Source organism: Ictalurus punctatus, chromosome 1 (genome assembly GCF_001660625.3).
Source record: "Ictalurus punctatus breed USDA103 chromosome 1, Coco_2.0, whole genome shotgun sequence".
In the NCBI taxonomy this organism is placed as follows: domain Eukaryota; kingdom Metazoa; phylum Chordata; class Actinopteri; order Siluriformes; family Ictaluridae; genus Ictalurus; species Ictalurus punctatus.
The window spans coordinates 5673999-5695159 of record NC_030416.2 but is presented as its reverse complement, the minus strand read 5'-3'; the positions used below and the strand labels follow the sequence as shown (position 1 = coordinate 5695159).

Genomic DNA, 21161 nt, shown 5'->3' with positions numbered 1-21161 from the left:
TCTCTCAGGGTACAAGGAAGACATGCATCAAGACTCTTCTATGTCCTGGCACAAAGGTGAAAAATGAACTTCCCCTGGCTGTTCAAACAGCTGAATCACTGACTGTATTCAAGCAACCTTCATATTCATCAGACACTTAAAGTAGAACTTTGCTTTAAAAAAATCCTGGTCTTGTTATTTTTGCATACTGCACTAACCTCCACAACAGGGTTTTTAGCATGAATATGTGTTTCTGATAGAGAGTACAAAGCACATATGTATGTCACTCCAAATAAGGGCATTTGCTAAATTCCATAAATGTAAATGTAAAATGGTCTTTTGGGAAGGGGGCACAGAAATCTGGCTAATAATCTTAGCATTGTTAGACCGTGACTCGCCAAAACACCTATGCCAGCAGGCAGACATGATAACTAAACCACCCACCTGCTTTGAGACATCACTAATGTTAGAGACAGGAGCACTGAGAAACATGGAAAAATGTAAACATGAACAGTAAACCAATTCATTACTGCCTTTTTAACAAGGCTTATCTGAAACTTGTGCTACAATAGTTCTAAATCTAGTGTATTCAAAGGGACCACTGTAAATTTACTTAACACATAATGTTTTAATGTACTTTGTATGATGAAATCATGAATCAAACTGTTTTTTAAAGGGTTAATGGTTGTCACACTAAATATTGATCGCTTGCACACCTATTATGGTTTTTCAAATATTACCCTTCATGCGTGTTATATAGCTGTTTGTGAATGTAAAAACATCTGCAAAATTTCAAAAATCAAAGCACACGACAAACGGGGTTATTGACTCCCAAAAGAAGGAACTGATTCTGCACAGCTGAAACGAGTTGTTAGTAATTCCAGACATACTTCCTGCACAAACCTACATAGGTTTGTAACAAAAAACACCCGCCTCTGGTATTCAGTGTCTGCTCGCGAACAGATGGAGCTAAAACTGGATATGGTAGTGGGCATTTCCTTTTCAACACACACTGACAGCAGTAGACCAATAACAACAGACTGGGACATCTGACCAATCAGAGCAGAGTATGCTCTCTGAAAGGAGGAGTTTAGAAGGAATCTTTTAGAACAGATCCTTGAACAAGTCATTTGTGACACTGGGCATGTAAATCTATTGTATGAGACTTTTAAAATAAAATTATACACGTTTCAAAACCATAATAGGTGCGCTTTAATATGTACAGCTTTTTTAGTATAACATTTTTATATATAAATATTTAATTAAATTATTTTTGGAGACATCTTTGTTTTACAGCATTTCTTTGCCATGTGCCTAAGCTCATTAGATCTAGACAAGTGATCTAATGAGATCCCCACCCCCTCCCCTTTTTTGAGGTTGCTCATCTGGGAAGGCTTTCTACAAGACTTTGGAGTGTGTCTGTGGGAATTTGTGCCTATTCGGTCAAAAATCCATTTCTGCTTGAGAATACACTGTGAGCATTTTGGCTGCTGCTTCTCACCAGAGCTTTTTCTTTTCTTGCATTGGCATTTGTATGTTTGATGTTTTTATTTGTATTAATGTTTTGTTGTTTTTGTCCCACTGGTTGCTCATTGTGGTGGAGTTCCAGACCCAATATTGAGCATTGGATCGTGTGTCCGCCCACTCATTATTGTGTGCCTGTTTCGCTCACTGGCAGAGGGTTTGTATTATCATTGTGAGTGGTCTTGGGGTCTGTGCTGTGATGCGTCTGTGCTCATTTAGTTGATCCATTGCATAACTTTCCGAGTGGTGTTGCCTGATGGCATCGTGGCTGAACAGGCTATGTGCAACATACCTGTGTAGGCCTCCAGTGGGACTATGAGCAGCTATACCACTGAAATTAGATCACAGCAGCTATTGGAAGCTGTGTTTTTGTTTTATCTGTGTGCATTTGTTTACTGTTTTTTGTTACTGTAATGTGACCTTGGGTGTAAGAATGTGCTATATAAATGTAGTATTATGTAATACAAGCCATTCTATTACCAGTGTTTGTCTATGGCGATCGCATGGCTATGTGCTTAATTTTATACATGTTTTAGCAATGGGTGTGGCAAAAACACCTGAATTCAATAATTAGTAGGTGTACTGAACATACATGGCTATGTAGTATTTGTGTATTCATATGCTGTATATATAGACTTTACAAGACCTCTGAAGGTGTGCTGTGCATCAATGAGCCTTGGGCACCCATGACCCTGACAACCAGTTCACCGTCTGTCCTTCTTTGGACCACATTTGGTAGGTACTAGGGTTGCAACTTTATGAGATTTCCATGGTACGGTAACTGTCCCAGGAAATATGACTGTTTCACAGTATATAGTATCACAACTATTATTATGGGTTTAAGGCTGAAGGACTGAAACGCTATTGTTTTTGTAAGTATTTTTTGGGGTTCAAGGCCGAAAGGCAAATACCCCTATTGTTATCCATAGTTATCCCCTATTGTTATCCAATGGTGAAGACACCTATTGCTTTGGTTAGTGTTCCTCTTATTATCATTAGGGGTTTCAAGCAGGTAGCGCTGAAACCCTATTGTAATTGTAAGGATTTTTATTATGTTTTAGGGGTTCAAGCGCGTAGAGATGAACCCATATTGTAATTGTAAGGATTTTTATTATTATTTTTTGGGGTTCAAGCCCAAAGGGCTTTGTCTCAGCTGCCATCACTTTTTATGAGCACATTCACGTATGTTAAAAAAACATGGCCGCCATCGGCCAATCAAGTTCAGTAGCTATTGGAGAAGATTACCAATAGCCAATTGGAACGAAACTTGGTGGATATGTTTCACTCTTGGTCTAAGAGATTTGTGCAAAGTTTTTAAAAAATTGGCCAATAGGTGGCACTATCACGATTTTTGTCCATGTTAACGGTTGTATATAATGCAGTGTTTTGAAGAAACACAACTAATGTATATCAAATGATAGGTCTTCTAAACATATTTGCCTCAAGAATGGTGTCTGTCAAACTGTTCTGTAAATATTTCAGATATTGTTAAAAACCTACTTTTGCGAACTAGTCATAGTTTTTTTTTTTTTTTTGCTCAAGTGAAATAGAACTATTGCAGGACTATACTTTGGACGACTTGGAATAATAGTTATCAAAAAAAAAGTTTAACTTTTGATTTACTCTCGTGAGGGCACATCAAAAGATTTGAAAGTGGGTTTGGCCACTTTTACTTAAACGGCTATAACTCTTGAAGAGAATGAGAAATTTCACCAAGCTTGGTAAACTTATGTAGGGTCTCAGTCTGAAGGCACTAGTCAAAAATGGAGGAGTTGAGCCATTTGGTGGCTCTATAATAGTAAAAAATAATAATTAAACGTCTGAATAAATGGTGTGTAAATGATTGCATGTCATTAAATGTTTCAGATATGCACATATTCTTTGTATCATACATTAGATCTTCAGATTCAAATCAACTATGCCTCTACGACTACTGCTGTCAATCAAATTGTTCGTTAAATATTTGAGATTATTTCAGTAACCTAGTTTTGCGAACTAGTCATAGGTTTTTTGCTCAAACTCAAGGAAACCACTGCAGTACAATTCTCTGTACTCTCTGTGGAACTTTACCCTTTGGACATATATAACATGGTCTTTTAGAAAATGGGCATGGTGAAATATACGAAAAAGCCTGTAGATCCTAAACAAAAAGTAAAAACTTCATGAAACTATGTGAGCATGTGCAACATATAATTCTAAAGAAGCATGCAAACTTTTATGGGGATCGGACAATAGGTGGCACTATAACAGTTAAAAAGCTTTTAAACCATATATTTTATATTTTTTATATATTTTAAACCATAAATTGCCTGTATTGACTGTAAACGGTCATCTAGGTGGCTACAGGCTTGTTAAAGAATACATAATAGCTTTTTACACATGTGTTTATAGGCCTTAAAATATGGACTTGAGCAAGTGTACCCAAAAGCCTATAACTCATCAAGGAATGCTTAGATCTTATGGAAAGTAGGTAAGCTCATGTGACATATGACTCTGAACTAGCACACAAAATTTTATGTAGATCGGGCAGTAGTTATCTCTATAACAGTTAAAAAGATCAAAATGACTATATTCTTATGCTAAATTCAATGAAATTGCCATTATAACCAGTAGATGGCAGCAGAGGACCCCACTTAGGCTCATTCTGCTCCATAATATAGTTCTCTTAACATGTTTTTCTTTTGAAATCATATTTAGACATTATAAAGTCAATATAATAACATTACCAATCACATTTTGTGAAGGTTTATCACTTAATTTGTTCATGTGAGGTATCAGGGTTTGCAATTATATCACATTATGTTTGCAGTGAGATCAGGAAATTATTTTATAAAGGGGAGACCTGAAGAAAGCATTTTTCTTACCCACCATTTATTCCAAGTATCCATATCCACAACAAAAAGTGTGTGAAACCTGAAAATGGTATTATAAAGACAAGGGAGACCTGGAATAAGCACTTTGTTTCGTGTCATTCATATTAAATATCTAATGTAAGACAATTGTGAATCTTGAAAAACATGGCGGCCATTGGTTGACCAATGATATTTAGGCCGATATTTATTAAAATTATCTTGGTTTTTGTTTGATTTAGGTGCTTATAGTTATATTGCACAATATTAAGTAATATCTTTTAACATCTTTAAGGGCCCTAAATGGCTTGAATCCAGATAATTGCTGCTTGACCAAACCATAAGGCCTAAAGAGCTGAAACTTTGAGGGAAGGTAGTACCCCAGAGTACTACAGCTTCGCAAAGTTTCGGCCCAATCGGCCAGATAGTGGATATAGTGAGCATGTTTAGAAAAAAATGGCCACAACTTTTGAACCGCGTGTCACAGACTCAAGTGTCTTATATCTATGGAATCCTTGGGACCAGAACAACATGTATAGATTTACATTTACACCTGCCATCTTGGATTTTTTCTAAAACCTACTTTTGTAAACTAGTCATCATACACATATCTATCTTACATTAGATCTCATAATTCTGAACAACTTTGCCTCTAGGACCACTCCTGTCACTCAAATCATTCGTTAAATATTTGAGATTATATTTGCATATTTGCTTCAAGAACCACTGGTGTCTGTCAAACCATTTGGTAAATATTTCAGATAATCTTAAAAACCTAGTTTTGCTAACCAGTCCTAGGTTTTTTTCTCTTCTATAATAATCCTATTACAGGACAGTTCGTTGGACTACCTAGATAAATAATTATCTAAAAAAAAGTTGAGGTTTTGATTTACCCTTGCAAGGGCACACCACAAAGTTTGAAGTGGATGTGGCCACTTTTACTTAAATGGCTAGAATTACTGAAAGGAATTAGATATTTTCACTAAACTTTTGGCACATATGTATGGGCTCAATTTAAGGATAGATGTAAAAAAAACAAAAACAAACAAACAAAAAAACATTACTGAGTATGACCCATAGCAGAACAAAACATGAAATTGGCAGTAAATGTGGATAAATCTTGCAAGAATTGCCCTTGTCTATGGTTCAATCACCATATATGAGGACAATTGGCTGCCATTGGTTGAGCAGTGTTCAGCAGTTGTTAGACAAGCTTAATGAAGGTCAAGATTTCTTAAACTGATCTTGGTTTTTCTTTGATTTAGGTGCTTATAGGATTGCACAATATTAAGTAATATCTTTTAATGTCGTTAAGGGCCCTAAATGGTTTGAACCCCGATAATTGCTGCTTGCAGTTATATTTATTATTATTATTCTGCCATAAAACTGACGGGGCAGACCAAACCATAAGGCCTAGAGACTTGAAACTTGGTCAGATGGTAGTGGTATTGCTCGCTCTCAGAAACACGGACTCAGTCAATCGGGGGCACTACAGTGATCAAAAATGAGAAACTGCTCATAACTCCTAGATCGTTTGTCGTAGACTCAAGTGCTTTATACCATTTGAATCCTTGGCTCAAAGCAAACAAAACGTATACCTCAGATTTCTTGGATTTGTTGTAAAACCTACTTTTTCCCAGACTAGTCCTAGGTTTTTTGTCCGATAGAGACCATACCAGTGCCAAACAATTCTATGGAGTCTCATTATCAATAACTATCAAAAATAAAAGTTTGAACTTTTGACTCAAGGTAGCTACAGTATGTGAAAACACAAAGTTTTATGTAAATAGCTATAACTCTTGAACGAAATTAGATATATTCACCAAACCTGGCAGGCTTATGTATGAGGTCAATCTATGGTAGGCCAAAAAACATTGCACAGTTTTGCCACATGGTGGCGCTATAATACAAAAAAACAACAACATGAAATCGGCTGTAACTTTGGAACCATTGATATGATTGACTTAATTTTCATATAGTGTCGTTGTCATCATTCCCTATGAGGACATTCGTGTATGTTGAAAAACATGGCTGCCATCAGCAGCTATTAGACAAGGTTAACAATGACCAGAATCATTGGAATGATACTTGGTGGTGCAAAGTTTGTGCAAAGTGCAAAGTTTGTAAAAAAATAAAAAATAAAAATTGGGTCTGTGTTAACGGTTGTATATAACGCAGTGTTTTGAAAAATCACAACTCCAAATGGCTTGAACCCCAATAGATGCTGCTTGCAGATATGTTTATTATTATTATTACTAATAATTTTATTATCAGAATTACATAGTAGACAAGCTTTCAAGCTACCTCCACCAAACTCAGTACAAACCTTCAGCCTGTTCTGACTTTTCTAACTGATCAAAATTACGATTTTCCCATTACAGAAGTTCAAAGTGGCCAAATTTCCAATGGAATGCCATTAAAAATTTCTGACTATTGAAACTCCCTGAGCTTTCAAGCTACTTCTACCAAACTCACAAACGCACAGTTCTTCAGGTTATTCAGTTTGATCATGCTGTATTTTTTCATAACTGATCGGACTTACGGTTTTCCCATCACGGACAATCAAATATCCTAAAAACTCCCATTCACTTACATTGACGGAATGTCAATGAGCCTGGCTCAGAATGTTCAAGATTTCAAACTCCAACTGTCAAAACTCACACATACCTGTGTGCACACAGCCTGAAACCCCCCTTCTTTCCTTTTCACGGTCATTGTAGCTGTAACAGGGACTCTCACGCCATCCATATGTCCATCTATCTATCTATCTATCTATCTATCCATCCAACACTACAAGTACCCTATCTAACTATCTATCTAATCAACTATACAAGTATTGGCACCCCATCTATCTATCCAACTCTAGAACACAGTCACTTACATCGATGGAATGTTCAGAGCCTGGATCGGAATTTTCAAGATTTTTAACTTCTAAGAAGTCTCTTCATGTACTCCAACACGGACTGAATGATGTTGGCCTTATTTCCATGTCAGAGGTACAGTATCTCACAAAAGTGAGTACACCCCTCCCATTTTTGTAAATATTTGATTATATCTTTTCATGTGACAACACTGAAGAAATGACACTTTGCTACAATGTAAAGTAGTGAGTGTACAGCTTGTGCAACAATGTAAATTTGCTGTCTCCTCAAAATAACTCAACACAGCCATTAATGTCTAAACCGCTGGCAACAAAAGAGCACCACTAAGTGAATGTCCAAATTGGGCCCAATTAGCCATTTTCCTTCTTCAATGTCATGTGACTTTTTAGTGTTACAAGGTCTCAGGTGTGAATGTGGAGCAGGTGTGTTAAATTTGGTGTCATCGCTCTCTGAGGATCTGAAAAAAAGAATTGTTGCTGTACATAAAGATGGCCTAGACTATAAGAAGATTGCCAAGACCCTGACACTGAGCTGCAGCATGGTGGCCAAGACCATACACCAGTTTAACAGGACAGGCTCCACTCAGAACAGGCCTCACCATGGTCGACCAAAGAAGTTGAGTGCACGTGCTCAGCGTCATATCCAGAGGTTGTCTTTGGGAAATAGACGTATGACTGCTGCCAGCATTGCTGCTGAGGTTGAAGGGGTGGGGGGTCAGCCTGTCAGTGTGCAGACCATACGGCGCACACTGCATCAAATTGGTCTGCATGGCTGTTGTCCCAGAAGGAAGCCTCTTCTAAAGATGATGCACAAGAAAGCCCGCAAACAGTTTGCTGAAGACAAGCAGACTAAGGACATGGATTAATGGAACCATGTCCTGTGGCCTGATGAGACCAAGATAAACTTATTTGGTTCAGATGGTGTCAAGCGTGTGTGATGGCAACCAGGTGAGGAGTACAAAGACAAGTGTGTCTTGCCTACATGCATGGTGGTGGGAGTGTCATGGCCTGGGGCTGCGTGAATTCTGCCGGCACTGGGGAGCTACAGTTCATTGAGGGAACCATGAATGCCAACATGTACTGTGACATACTGAAGCAGAGCATGATCCCCTCCCTTCGGAGACTGGGCCGCAGGGCAGTATTCCAGTATGATAACGATTAAAGAACTACTAAAGAATTACTAAAGAAGCTGAGGGTGAAGGTGATGGACTGGCCAAGCATGTCTTCAGACCTAAACCCTATTGAGCATCTGTGGGGCATCCTCAAACAGAAGGTGGAGGAGCACAAGGTCTCTAACATCCATCAGCTCCATGATGTCATCATGGAGGAGTGGAAGAGGACTCCAGTGGCAACCTGTGAAGCTCTGGTGAACTCTATGCCCAAGAGAGTTAAGGCAGTGCTGGAAAATAATGGTGGCCACACAAAATAGACACTTTGGGCCCAATTTGGACATTTTCACTTAGGGGTGTACTCACTTTTGTTGCCAGCGGTTTAGATATTAATGGCTGTGTGTTGAGTTATTTTGAGGGGACAGCAAATTTACACTGTTACACAAGCTGTACACTCACTACTTTACATTGTAGCAAAGTGTCATTTCTTCAGTGTTGTCACATTAAAAGATATAATCAAATATTTACAAAAATGTGAGGGGTGTACTCATTTTTGTGAGATACTGTAGGTCTTTTTGGCCACAAGTCTTCCATGAAGATCACTTCTGATCAAACTTCTGTAGATTGTAGATCTACCAGGGTACCACTGGTTTCTGCCAAGTCTGAGCTGATGGAGCTGCTGGACATCATCTAATTGTGAAGGTATGTCAGCATCTGCTACACTAAGTTTCTTGGCCGAGCACTGAATCTATGTTTTTTTTGTGCTTCTCCAGAAGACCTTAGACAGCACATCTGGAAACACCTGCCTGCCTTGAAGTTTCTGCCTGTGAGGCAATAAGACCACCTTGTGTCTGATGTGGTCAGTCTTGCCATGGTACCAAGAATTTTTGGATTAATCTTTCTTCAGCAGCATCACAAAGTTAGAAGAGAATGACTATTCCTAACACAGTTTTATTCCTCCTACGCAGCTGTTTCAGGTAATGATTGTGTTTCAATCTACTTATTATATTGTTGATCCATAGCACCTGTTTGGTATAATTGTTTAATCATGCATTGAACTATATGCCTACAAAATTCCTGACTGTGTGCAAGTGTACTTAGGAGAATTGGTTCAGTTTTAAAGACAGTAGTCATGCCAAATATTGATTTGATTAAGGTTTTCCTACTGTTTACATTTTGTATGTTGTTACTTATTAAATATAAACTAATATTATTTCTATTTTTAATAGTTTTACAATGTTTTTCCCTCCACAAGTGCCTAAAACCTTTGGACTGTGTACCTACTTGCATACAGGTCAGAGATTCTGTTAGCTGGTAAATACAGTTTTTTTGACCGTTAAAAATTCAAAATGTCTGAAAAAATCAAAAATTGTCAGACACAATGTCCAGTAAAAATATTAACACAAAGCATTTTTTTAGACAAAAGTATGCTCACAATTGCACAAATAAATAAGGTCTCTGTCTCTTTAATTTTATGACAATTTTTATTGTCATAAAATTAAAGAACAAGAAATTAGCGTGGACAATTTTATGATATATATGCATATAACCAAACAAGTCCAAGCTCTAGTCTTAGGTGTTTTCCTGGTTGAATGTGGGAAGAAGATTCTCCTTATTCTCTGATGGCTGAGGTCCTTAACTATCTTCCTGGCCTTGGTCCAGCACTGCTTGCTATAGATAAACTGCAAGTCAGGAAGCTCAGCTGATTGCACCACCCTCTAAGCCAAACCTGCTTGGTGCTGTTCCCAAAACAGGTTGTGATGCTTCCTGTCAGGATGCTCTTGAAGGAGCAGGTGTAAAAGTTCCTTAACACCTTAGAGGGTAGTTTAAAGTCTTTTAAGCTTCTAAGATAGTAAATACACTAACAGGCCTTCTTCATCAGGGTGTTAATGAGACAGGACCATGATAGGTCCCCTGTGATGTGAACAGCAAGGTACAGAAACTGTCCACTTGCTCCACTGGGGCACAGTTGGTCTTAAGAGAGTGGTAGCTCCTATCCTGCTTCGTGCTGAAGTCCACTATCAACTCATTTGTCTTGTTGACATTCAGGATGAGATTGTTCTCCTGGAATCAGTTCTCCAGGCTTTAAATCTCCTCCAAATAGGCCTTCTTGTCATTAACAGAGATAAGGCCCACCACAATAAACTTGACAATCGTGGTAGAGTTGGAAGTGGCCACAGTCATAAGTGTACAATGGATAAGGCACGGGGCTCAAGACACAACCCTTGGTGCTGAGGGTGAGAGAGGGTGAGACATGTCTACCCAGCTGAACTGCTTGTGGTCTACCTGACAGGGGGCACTGACCCTGGGACAGTCTCAGGTCCTCCAATGTGGTGATGAGTTTGGAGGGAATTATAGTGTTAAATGCTAAACTAAATATACTGTATATACACACACACACACACAATATATATATATATATATATATATATATATATATATATATATATATATATATATATATATATATATATATATATGCACGCATCATGGTGGTGGTTGACAAGGAGCAGAAAACAGCACTTGTCATAGATATGGAAATCCCAGCAACCCCTTGTGATGGATGTGGCAAACCCTCAGACTTCCAGTAGAAGGATGTTTTTCATATTTATTTGTATATTAAAAATGTCCCTCCTCCCCCTTCCTCAAGCTCTGGTCCTCTGTCAGAGGCCTGGGAGGTTAAGGTTTCTGTGCAGTATCTTAGCTGTTCCTAGGACTGCACATTTCTGGAAAGAGACTTCAGCTGTTGTACCTGGATTCTGGTACTTCTCAATTTTCTCATGCTTCTTCTTCCTGATGTTACTGTCAGCTGGGATTGCCACATCCATCACAACTGCTGTTTTCTGCTCCTTGTGAATAGCCACTATGTCTGTTTGGTTAGCCAGCAGCTGCTTGTCAGTCTGGAACTTGAAGTCCCAGAGGATCTTAGCTCTTCTGTTCTCAACTACTTTCTGTGGTGTGTCCCATTAGTATTTGGGGACTTCTAATCCATACTTGGCACAAATGTTTCTATACACTATCCTAGCCACTTGGTTGTACATTTACATTTATGGCATTTGGCAGACACCCTTATCCAGAGTAACTTACAGAAATGCTTTGAAGTCTCTATCAATAAATACATCCTAATACTGGTTCACTACATCACATCACTATATCACTAAGTATACCATCAGTCTTAAAACTCTGTTGAGAGGTAATATGGTAAGAAAAACACACAGACAACACTTTTTAAATGAAGTGCTTATATAAGTACTTTAGGAAGAGGTAGGCCTTTCAGTGTATGCTGTCCTAACTTGCACCTTTAATATCTGTATACCATGTTGATATTTCTGTAAAGCAGTTTTGAGACAATGTCTATTGTAAAAAGCACTATACAAATAAAATTGAACTGAATTCAATCTTACACCCTGCTGAACTGTTTCAGGGGCATCTTTGCACAGTCAGCACCTTGGATCATGTCGACTGCGACTGTGATTATTTTACTAAATCATACTGTACATATGCTAATGCCAATGCAGAAAAAGCATACACTTACCCATGATAAAGGAGAAAAAGCATACAGATGATAAATGTCCTCACTCAAAATTAGCTTAGACATGCAATAAAAAACAGAAGTTGGTTTAAAAAAAAAAAAAAAAAAAAAAAAAAAAGCACCTAGAATGCAAATTCAACAGGTCTTGAGAAGTCTGAGGCAAAAATAAGTGGATTGGAAAGAATCTAAAAAAAAAAACCCCAGACAGGACATCACCCAGACATCAGATGTAATGGTATTTTGGGTGAACCAGGGGTGTTTCAATTGTATAAAAAGGGAGCACCGTTTCAGGGGACTTTCAAATCACTCTTGGGACATCTCAACTGTGTGGATCTTGTATGTGGTGAGCAGCAATAAACCCTTGATTTTCCTACTTACCGCTCACAGTGCTCACTGTGTAATCCTCAAACTGATGTTAGTACTTGATGATATAGCTTAGCTGTGTTTAACTTTTTGGAAAATTAGAGACAATATACACAAAAACTGAAGAAATCAGGATGGAGGCAAATACTTTCACAGCACTGTACAAGTTCATTGGTTTCCATGATGGTGGTAGTGGGGACAGCAAGTAGAACCGTGTTAACATCTACAAGTATCTCTTGTGACGGGGTTTTGTCAGTTAGCCAGGGAAGTCGCATCTGGAGCTTGACTATGTCTGGTGGTAATCTTCATCCTCAGTTCAGTGGATTCAGCTGTTATGACTGATGGTGGGGTATCATCTGGTTCTTTAACACTGGTCTCCTGTATCAGGGTCAGCTTATTACCTGCATATTGCTTATTAGTGTTCCTATTCTGTTGGAGCCTCTCAATCTCCAGCTGTGACAGTAGCTTCCTTTTATTGATGTTAGGGCTGGGTTACAAGTTACTTCCTTGTCAGTGTGGATGTTGGTCTTCTGCTCATCCATAGTTCCCACATACATTGAATGTACCCTCTCGCCTTTGGCCTGCTGTCATAGTAGCATTTAATCAGTTCTGTATTCTCAGTCCTTGTCCACATGTGTCTTATTCCAGTAGACCATTTTCCATTAGCATGTCCTGGTTCCCCAACATCTGATGCAATAAATAAAAAGCCATACCGGCTAGAATTAACTAGGTAGTTAATTCTAGCCGGTATGGCTTTTATTATATTTCTGTCGCTCATGTTCCGAGGTAGGCTTGAATAAGGGTCTACGCCTGGGGGCCCTCATTGGAGACTTCTTCTGACTGGGATTTGAACCCCCGATTTGTTGGTCACGCACACATACATACATAAATAAATACACACACAAACAGAGGTGTGCACACTCTTTGCATGTGACTGTGCCCAGAATTAACCAACTATCTTCAAATGTGTTCCAAAGTAATTTTCATGCACGTCATCAATGAACTGATTCAAATTAACCCCAAATAAGAAGCCGCTGTTTCTTTAGGATTTTCTTGATATATTCTGGTTCATTTAACTGCTGAAGCCATGATTTGAAGCATTTCATTATGAAGCATCTGTAGGAGCCCTGCATTCCTCCAAAATGCAGGGCTCCTACAGATGCTTCATAATGAAATTCCAGGACTTTCAAGGATTTTTCATGCACTATTTTTTGCTTTTGTTTTTAAGGAAGAGATTCAACCATATTCTCTGTTTCTTCTTTTTAAATTCCAAAAAAAAAAAAAAAAATGGTGCCTTTGCAGCCATGCTGGACTAAATTCGCATTTCCTAGGCATTGCTTCTTCACCACAACGTCAATATACTCCTGGTGAGTGACAGGAACACTGTTGACGACAACTTTCAATGGAAAGTCGCTAAATGTCACAAGATGTTGCCATGCACTAATTAACATATTCATTATATCGTGTCGCATTTCCATTCTGCCCAATGTCAGCCTTTTACATCTGTTCCATTCTTTTGTACTCTCTGTGATCACATACTATATTTTAATACAGCCAAATTTGCAATAAAGCAGTTCTCATTTTCTGTTTCTGTTGTCAGACAACGAAACAAGTATGACATAGTGACTGAAACCTGGCCCATTAAGACTACATGTCTTTCTTAATTTCTCTCTCACAATGAATGGGCTGCTCCTCTCTGCCACTCACTAAACAGAGTAGCTGCAGGGATATGAAATTAAATGTGTGTCAAAAGAACAAAGAATGTAACTTTTCAAGAAACAAACAAAAATATATAATGAGAAAAAAGAGAAACACTCTGAAACTGAAAAAGAGTGAAATCAGAGGAAAAAACTTTAACATGGTCTTCAAATATACAGCATTTTTTGTTAATAGTTTTCTAAGCTTCTTTTTTTGCTAATCAGGTATATGAATGTGCTGCCAGAGTTTTTGTTTACGCTTTTAAACTTTTCTTTTACACTTCACAATTTACGTTCGCCATTCTGGCACAAATCTCACGTGTGGGCGGGCTTAACAGCGATTTACTCTCATTGGATAGTGAGATTTGGATCGACAGCTCACTGACCTGGAAGTAGAGACTTCAGTGTCACAAATTTTGGTGAGCATTCTGAATGGGGTTCTCTGAATAGTTATCATGTTTGTACTTTGTACTTAGTATATTAATTTGTAATTAATATTTGAGCTTTAGGTAGTCTCATATGACTATTTTTTCAAGATGAACTCTCAGGAGCAGCACAGAACATCGTTATCATCCTCCTCAGCTGGACACTCAAGCTGTCGATCCAAAGCTCACTAGACAATGAAAGTAAATCGCTGTTAAGCTTGCCCACAGGAGAGATTTGTGCCAGAATGGCAAGCATAAACTTGCAGAGTTTAAACAAAAACTTTGAAAGTGTAAATGAAAACTGTTAATAGTTTATGACAGTGTTAAATTTTTGTCACTGGGTTTTCAGTTTCAAAATGTTTTTCATTCTCTCTCATTGTATATTTTTGTTAGTTTCTTGAAAGGATTGTATTCATGTTCTATCGAAAATAAACAGTTATTTAGCAATTTCTTATTTATTGACTTTTTATCATTCAAGCACTTTTTAAGCACCACTAGATTAATTTTTTTTTAGCTAACTATTTTTTTTTTTTTTTAAGTTTTCCAGCATTTAAATTTCAAAAAGCCAAATTCAAGTACTTCAAGCACCTTGTAAGAACCCTGTGTAATGGATTTCATGCCCCTCCATATGTACCTTGTGTTATTCTGCAGATTCCTTTCCAGTTTCCTGTTGTAACGGTCTTTACCTTTTCCTCATATCTTGATATTCAGTTCTTTCTGGAGTCAATTGTAAAACTTCTCTTTTTTCTATTCAAAAGGGCCTTAAATGTACCTCTTGACCAGTTTGCAGGTTCATCCATCCATGGATATACTTCTTAATGGAGTTCAGTTGACTTTATAACTCATGGAGGTCCGGCCGTCCAACAAATTTCAAAGCAGCAGTTTAATTTACCGTTAAAATTGAAAGTAAACTTGCACATGCGTGGTGCTGCAGGGAAGCACTGATTGATTTTACACTGATGTGAGATGTGAGCCATGAGCCATGCACTCTTTGTGGTACCACCACAAAGGACTGACCATAGCCTCCTCTTAGCAGCCACACTGCATGGTGAGCAATCTTAGAGAGAGGTGAAAGTTCTTCTCTTTCACAATCCATACAGTGTTGCAGTCAGACCAGAGAGAGGATGAACAAAGGCTGGTGGCTCCTTTTGGGGGACTTTAACCTGAGTGACATATCAGGTTGCATCCTTCTGGTAAGAGTATATTAATGAAAGAGCAACCCCATCAATGGATTCATGTTAAGCGGGTGGCACACTAGCCGATTCTTCCAGAGATTTTCAGGTTTTAGCTTCATTTAGATAATCACCGGCCAGATGAAGGGAGACTGAGCATGGATTAGCATCTACCAGTGGGAGGTAATTAATTCCTTGACTGTCTGGACTCTCTGCTGAGATGATCACTTCAACAACTGGAAAAAGTCTTCTGATATGTTTGAAATAATCGCTGGCTAGTCAGTGAGCAGGTACATAGAGTTGTTCCAAGTTGACCAGTCTGGCCCCGGCTTTGCCTACACTATAGAGCCCCCTTTGTCAAACCAATAACCCATTGCACCATGGTACAATGACCATATCTACTCTCTCAACAGACCAACCTGAAATAGAAATATGTATTAGAAAATTAATAAAGCTCAATATATTTTGATGAGATATCTATACATCTACACACTTTAGCAGGCTTATAGATGATAATCCTAGACTTCAGTTTAGCACAGTGGCTAGACCAGGGGTTTCCAAACTAAGGGTTACAATCTCATGTGAGGTTACAAATTTAATTGCTATAAACACTTCAGGGTGTGCTTATAGTAACGTCCAACATTCTAGCAATATCTAAAGGCTTGTCCAACAATGTTGTTTGGGTGCCAGGGCTGCCAAAACAAATGAGCAAAACAGGATCAGGATCCAGATGTACAAAGACCATTCCCAAACATACCCCAGAAGTCTTATGGATGTAATTACTGCCAAAGATGATTTTACCAAGTATTAACCTGGAGGGAGGGAGATATTTATGCAATCCATAAATGTCTGATTTTTTGTTTAATTCATCTTTGTCTCACAATAAAAAATATTTTGAAGTTAGAGGTAGTCCAGCTTATTGTTGACCGAGCAAATTTTGGAGAGGTGAATGGATGGTAGAGCCAGGTGGTTAGGGTTAGCCTAGCACAGATGCCTGCCTGCTTTCTGCACTTCTTTTTCCTCATGGACAATTTTTGGTGCCTCTTTCACTGACCAGCAGTATCTGGTGTCACTGTGTTCTTGTGGCACAATTTGCATAGCATTCGTGCAACCCCAACAACAGTCCATTGTGAACAAGCCCCAGCACAGCCACCACCCTGGTCGCTTTAGGGCAACTGTGCATGGTGGACAATGTGCATGTAAAGTAGGTAAATGTAAAAGAACTATGTCAAAATCGTTCGAATACGCCACATTTACTGCAGTACCACTAGGACTATGCTTAACTTGTTATAATGTACTATCTTAAGCTCTGTGATAGTAATATGTGTTGTGTGTGCATTCATGTTAAACATAAAAAAAAAAAGACATAAAACTATTTTGTCAGTGCCATACAAATGAACTGGGTCCATGCCTTTATTTTGTTATTCAAACGTATAGAAAAAGAAAAGGCCTAAGAGATTTGAAAGGGTTAAACTCTAAACCATCAAGAGTGTAACTGACAGAGAGAGAGATCGATCAAATGCTCAGACTGTTTACCAGTTATTTGAGCAGGAAGATTCAACATTTTAAACAAAAAAAAAAAAAATCTATACTGTGACATAAATTAATCTTTGATCATGTCTAAATATACATCCAAATGCAACACCTACTAAAAGTAATTATAAACCTGTAAACAGTGTTCTCAGCAGCGTTCTGAACCCTGTTTAAAAATAGGCCTATGCTGTCATCTAGTGGTTATACTATATATACACTTTGGTTTTAGCCATTTTTCTTACAATCAAATAGCACTAATCTGCCTATCTTTAACATTCTTACACATACTTACAAAAAAAAAAAGAATACAGTGTGTTAGTATTAGTTATTATATTTCTAATATATGTATATTTTATATAGAAATAAATGTTGTATAATTTATTGTCTTCCTGTTTCCCTTTTTGTCATTACTTTAATGACAAATGTGTAATGTCATTACACCATGGCCGTTCAAGATATCCTATATCCTTTCACAATTTAACATCTTCACTGTATTGGCATAATGCTGAAAAACTTAGATGTGAATCATATAAACCCCTTAGGAGGGGTAGTTAAAAATTCAGAGCCTGGTTTTTCCAAAAAAACACCCACATTCAAACCAAAACAGCTGACTTCCTGTTGGTCAGAGCTAATGACTGTAAATTAGAAAGTTGTCCCGTATGATGAGAACAATATATGTACTGAGTTTGGTGACTGTAGCTAAAACTAACCCCCTCAATGTTTGTCAAAAGATGGCACTACAGAGCTCCCCCACCATGACAATTTCTAAGGCTTTGCCTTAGATGGCCGACAACTCTGATGTGTTTGTCGAGTTTCATGTAATTTCAAGCATGCTAAGAGCCTCAAAAATACCCAAGAAGATTATTGATGTTTGAGCCATTGCCATGGCAACAATATTTAAGATATTAAGAATACTTTCACAGGTCTAAATCTGCTGTTATTCTGATGAAGTTTGAAGCAAATCGGGTAAAAAAATAAGAGGGTGATTTCAAAGCATTTTTGAAAAGTTACACACTTGCTGCTGTCAGTTGGTGGCGCTATGACTTTGACTCACAATAGTTGCATCCATGTGATTGGCCTACTTCAATGAACATACAGCTGAAGTTTCATCCAAATCAGTCAATGTATGCAAAGGTTATAACACACTTCCTGTTTCCCTTTTCTCACCATAAATTCATTCCTTTCAGGGCTTGGGCCCTAAAAACCCACCATCCCAGTTTGCCAGTACAAGGGCATTGCCATAAATGGACTATGCATCATTGAGAAGCCATGTTTATTACACAATCTCAACAGTGTTCAATGCTTTTGACATCTCTAGGGTAATCTCATCCACCACTGCTCTCTTGCTACTATAACGGTTTCTTACCAGTAACCTCAGCCACAGAGATGGACTCCAAAACACCTGATATTTCTGGCACTGCCTTCTGAAGTATGAGCCACTGGGGAAAGGAGTTACTCAAAGTGTTCTTTCTGTGGCTCAACCAAATCCCCAGTAGATGCCAAAACTACCCCACACACTTTTGCAACTGATTTTCTGCAGCCATCATGGCTGTCGTATACAGTATGTCACAACTGAATCAGGAAAGCACTCTAAAGACAGCTTCCCTCAACACTTGTGTTAGTTAAATCTGCCTTTCACTGAAGCTTTTGCCAGATACCATCAAGTAACCCAAAAGACTCCAGTGACACTCTACAGTGACACTCTACAATGTGACAAAACCAACTTACTAAGACATTTTTGCCCCTCTTTTTATCCAGGTGGCACCAGCTATACTGATGTGCAACCTTTTGTTCAAAAGGTTTGAATCTGTGGCTTGCACAGAAGTCAACATTTCACCACATGGTTTCAGTTCAGAGAGGCATAGCCATAATTTCCAACATGAGCATTCTGAGGGCCTAGTCTATCTAACACTATCCACATGCCATTACCTAATCCCATCCTTCATCTTTCTAAGCACTATATGTTGATATCTACATATAGTCTATCTACATTTTATAAATTATTCTGTATTTTATACACTAAAAGTTATTCAGTAAATTTAAATCACTATGTTAACAAAAGTCAAATTTTGGAGGTAAATACTGTTGTAAGCCACTCTAATCGCAAGTTTTGGCTTTACCATAAAGTCCAGAGATGCCATAGTGGCAAAGCTACTGAAGCTAATTTTGGTACTAGAAATGCTTTTCTCAGTGCAAAAACTGAACCCACCAACAAACAAATAAAATATACTTTAAAACAAATCAAATTTGGGTACTTCTGCAAGTAAAAAAAAAAAAAATTAAAAAATAATACAGAAAATAACTGTATTTGAACATTTGAAATTTTTTTCATTTTTATTTTTTTTATTTTACATATGGGCTTATAAAGGCAAATATTTTACTTAACAAAGCTACAAAATCCCTTATGAATAAATCGGATACTTACGAGTCCTCATCTTCTGAATCCTCATCACATTCAGCACCATACTTGCAGCTGCTACATTTAGTGAGTTTCTTGCTTGTATCTGTACCTGATCCTTCATCATCTATAAGACATTAAGAACCACAAATTACATTAAATAAGATTAGCATATAATCAAGAACCTGGTTAGCACAGCTAAAACAAGATTAGTTGTTGTAGTAGTGGGTGGTATGACTTTATTTGATACAACTTTTTCAAATCCATTTGCCAGGAGATTTCTCTGCTTTCTGTAAACAACTTAGAACATTGCACCTTTGGTGGCAATTTTTATGTGAACAAAAGTATTGGAATGCATAGTATTAAAGTAAATAACACTTAATATTTAGTTGTATATCTGTCATGAAATCAGTAAGGAAACTCTGAACTACAATTCACATGACCACCTGCACCTGATTCACATTCCTGGTAATTAGCACTCATATATAGTCACAGGCTGCAATGCACTCATCATCTCACTATACCTTTGTCTATGCTGCCATATTTTGTCTTTGCCAGTGTTTTGTTTCCTTGTTGTAGGGTGTTTCATATGTTTGTTGGTTATTAAATGTTTAAGAATCTCCGTTTGCTTCCGTATCCATCTATGTAAGGTGACAGAATGTGAAATCTAAAACTTGGAAGCAGCAGATTCATCATGAAATACCTGGGCTTCACTCTGGCACCTGTGTTCGAGGAGAACTACGCTACGCTATGCCAACAGGAGGAGGAATACCAAGCTGCGCTACGTAAGCAGCAGGACATGGAGGAATCAAGTTAACAAGTGGGAGCTTGTTAACTGGGCTAGTACCATCTCCCACCCTCGCTCCCCTATTATGGATCTAGTCCAGCAAACGGCGTCAGCGGAGAACATAAGTCAGCCTCCCTGCTTGTCTGAGGATGCCGCTCAGCCTTTCGGATCAGCCAAGGACGTCGCTCAGTCGCCCTGGTTGGCTGAAGACGTTGCTCCGTCTCACGACATACCCAAGTGCTCCCCCTCTGTTCGCCAACCCCGCGCACAACACCGTTGTGCTGAGGGCATTGCTTGGTTTACCACTCCACTGAGGAAGGCACTCCGCTTTTCTGCCCGGCTGAGGACGTCGCTCTGCCTTCCTGCTCGGCTGAGGACGTCGCTCTGCCATCCTGCTCGGCTGAGGACGTCGCTCTGCCATCCTGCTCGGCTGAGGTCGTCGCTCTGCCTCTATGTTCCGCTGAAGACATCGTTCCTCTTTGTTGCTCTGCGCTGTATGTCACTCCCCCTTCCTGTTCCTCATGCTCCGTGGAGAGCATCGTTCCTCCCTTCGGCCTCGCGGAGAACCTCGCTCCCCTCTATGGCCTCACGGAAATCTTGGAGCTTCCCTCGGGCCTCGCGGAGAACATCACTCCCCTCTCCTGTCCTGCCCCGCAGACCACATCGCTCTGAGCTCCAGCCCCGCTGAGGACGTCGCTCTGCTTACCTGTTCCGCTGAGGACGCCGCTCTGCTTACCTGTTCCGCTGAGGACGTCGCTCTGCTTACCTGTTCCGCTGAGGACGTCGCTCTGCTTACCCGTTCCGCTGAGGACATCGCTCTGCTTACCCGTTCCGCTGAGGACGTCGCTCTGCTTACCCGTTCCGCTGAGGACGTCGCGTTGCTTTCTTGCTCCACTGAGGATGCCGCTCAAA

General features: G+C 38.9%; 1 protein-coding gene across 3 annotated transcripts in view; it reads right to left on the bottom strand.

Moving 5' to 3' along the window:
• The window catches only part of tmeff1b (transmembrane protein with EGF-like and two follistatin-like domains 1b), a 99866-nt gene that overhangs the window by 6139 nt on the left and 72566 nt on the right, over nt 1-21161 (bottom strand). For all 3 annotated transcript variants that reach the window (XM_017481451.3, XM_017481441.3, XM_053679706.1), the window contains exon 5: nt 19490-19589. In XM_017481451.3, the coding sequence (XP_017336940.1) occupies nt 19490-19589 (100 nt within the window). The remainder of the gene's footprint in view (nt 1-19489; nt 19590-21161) is intronic.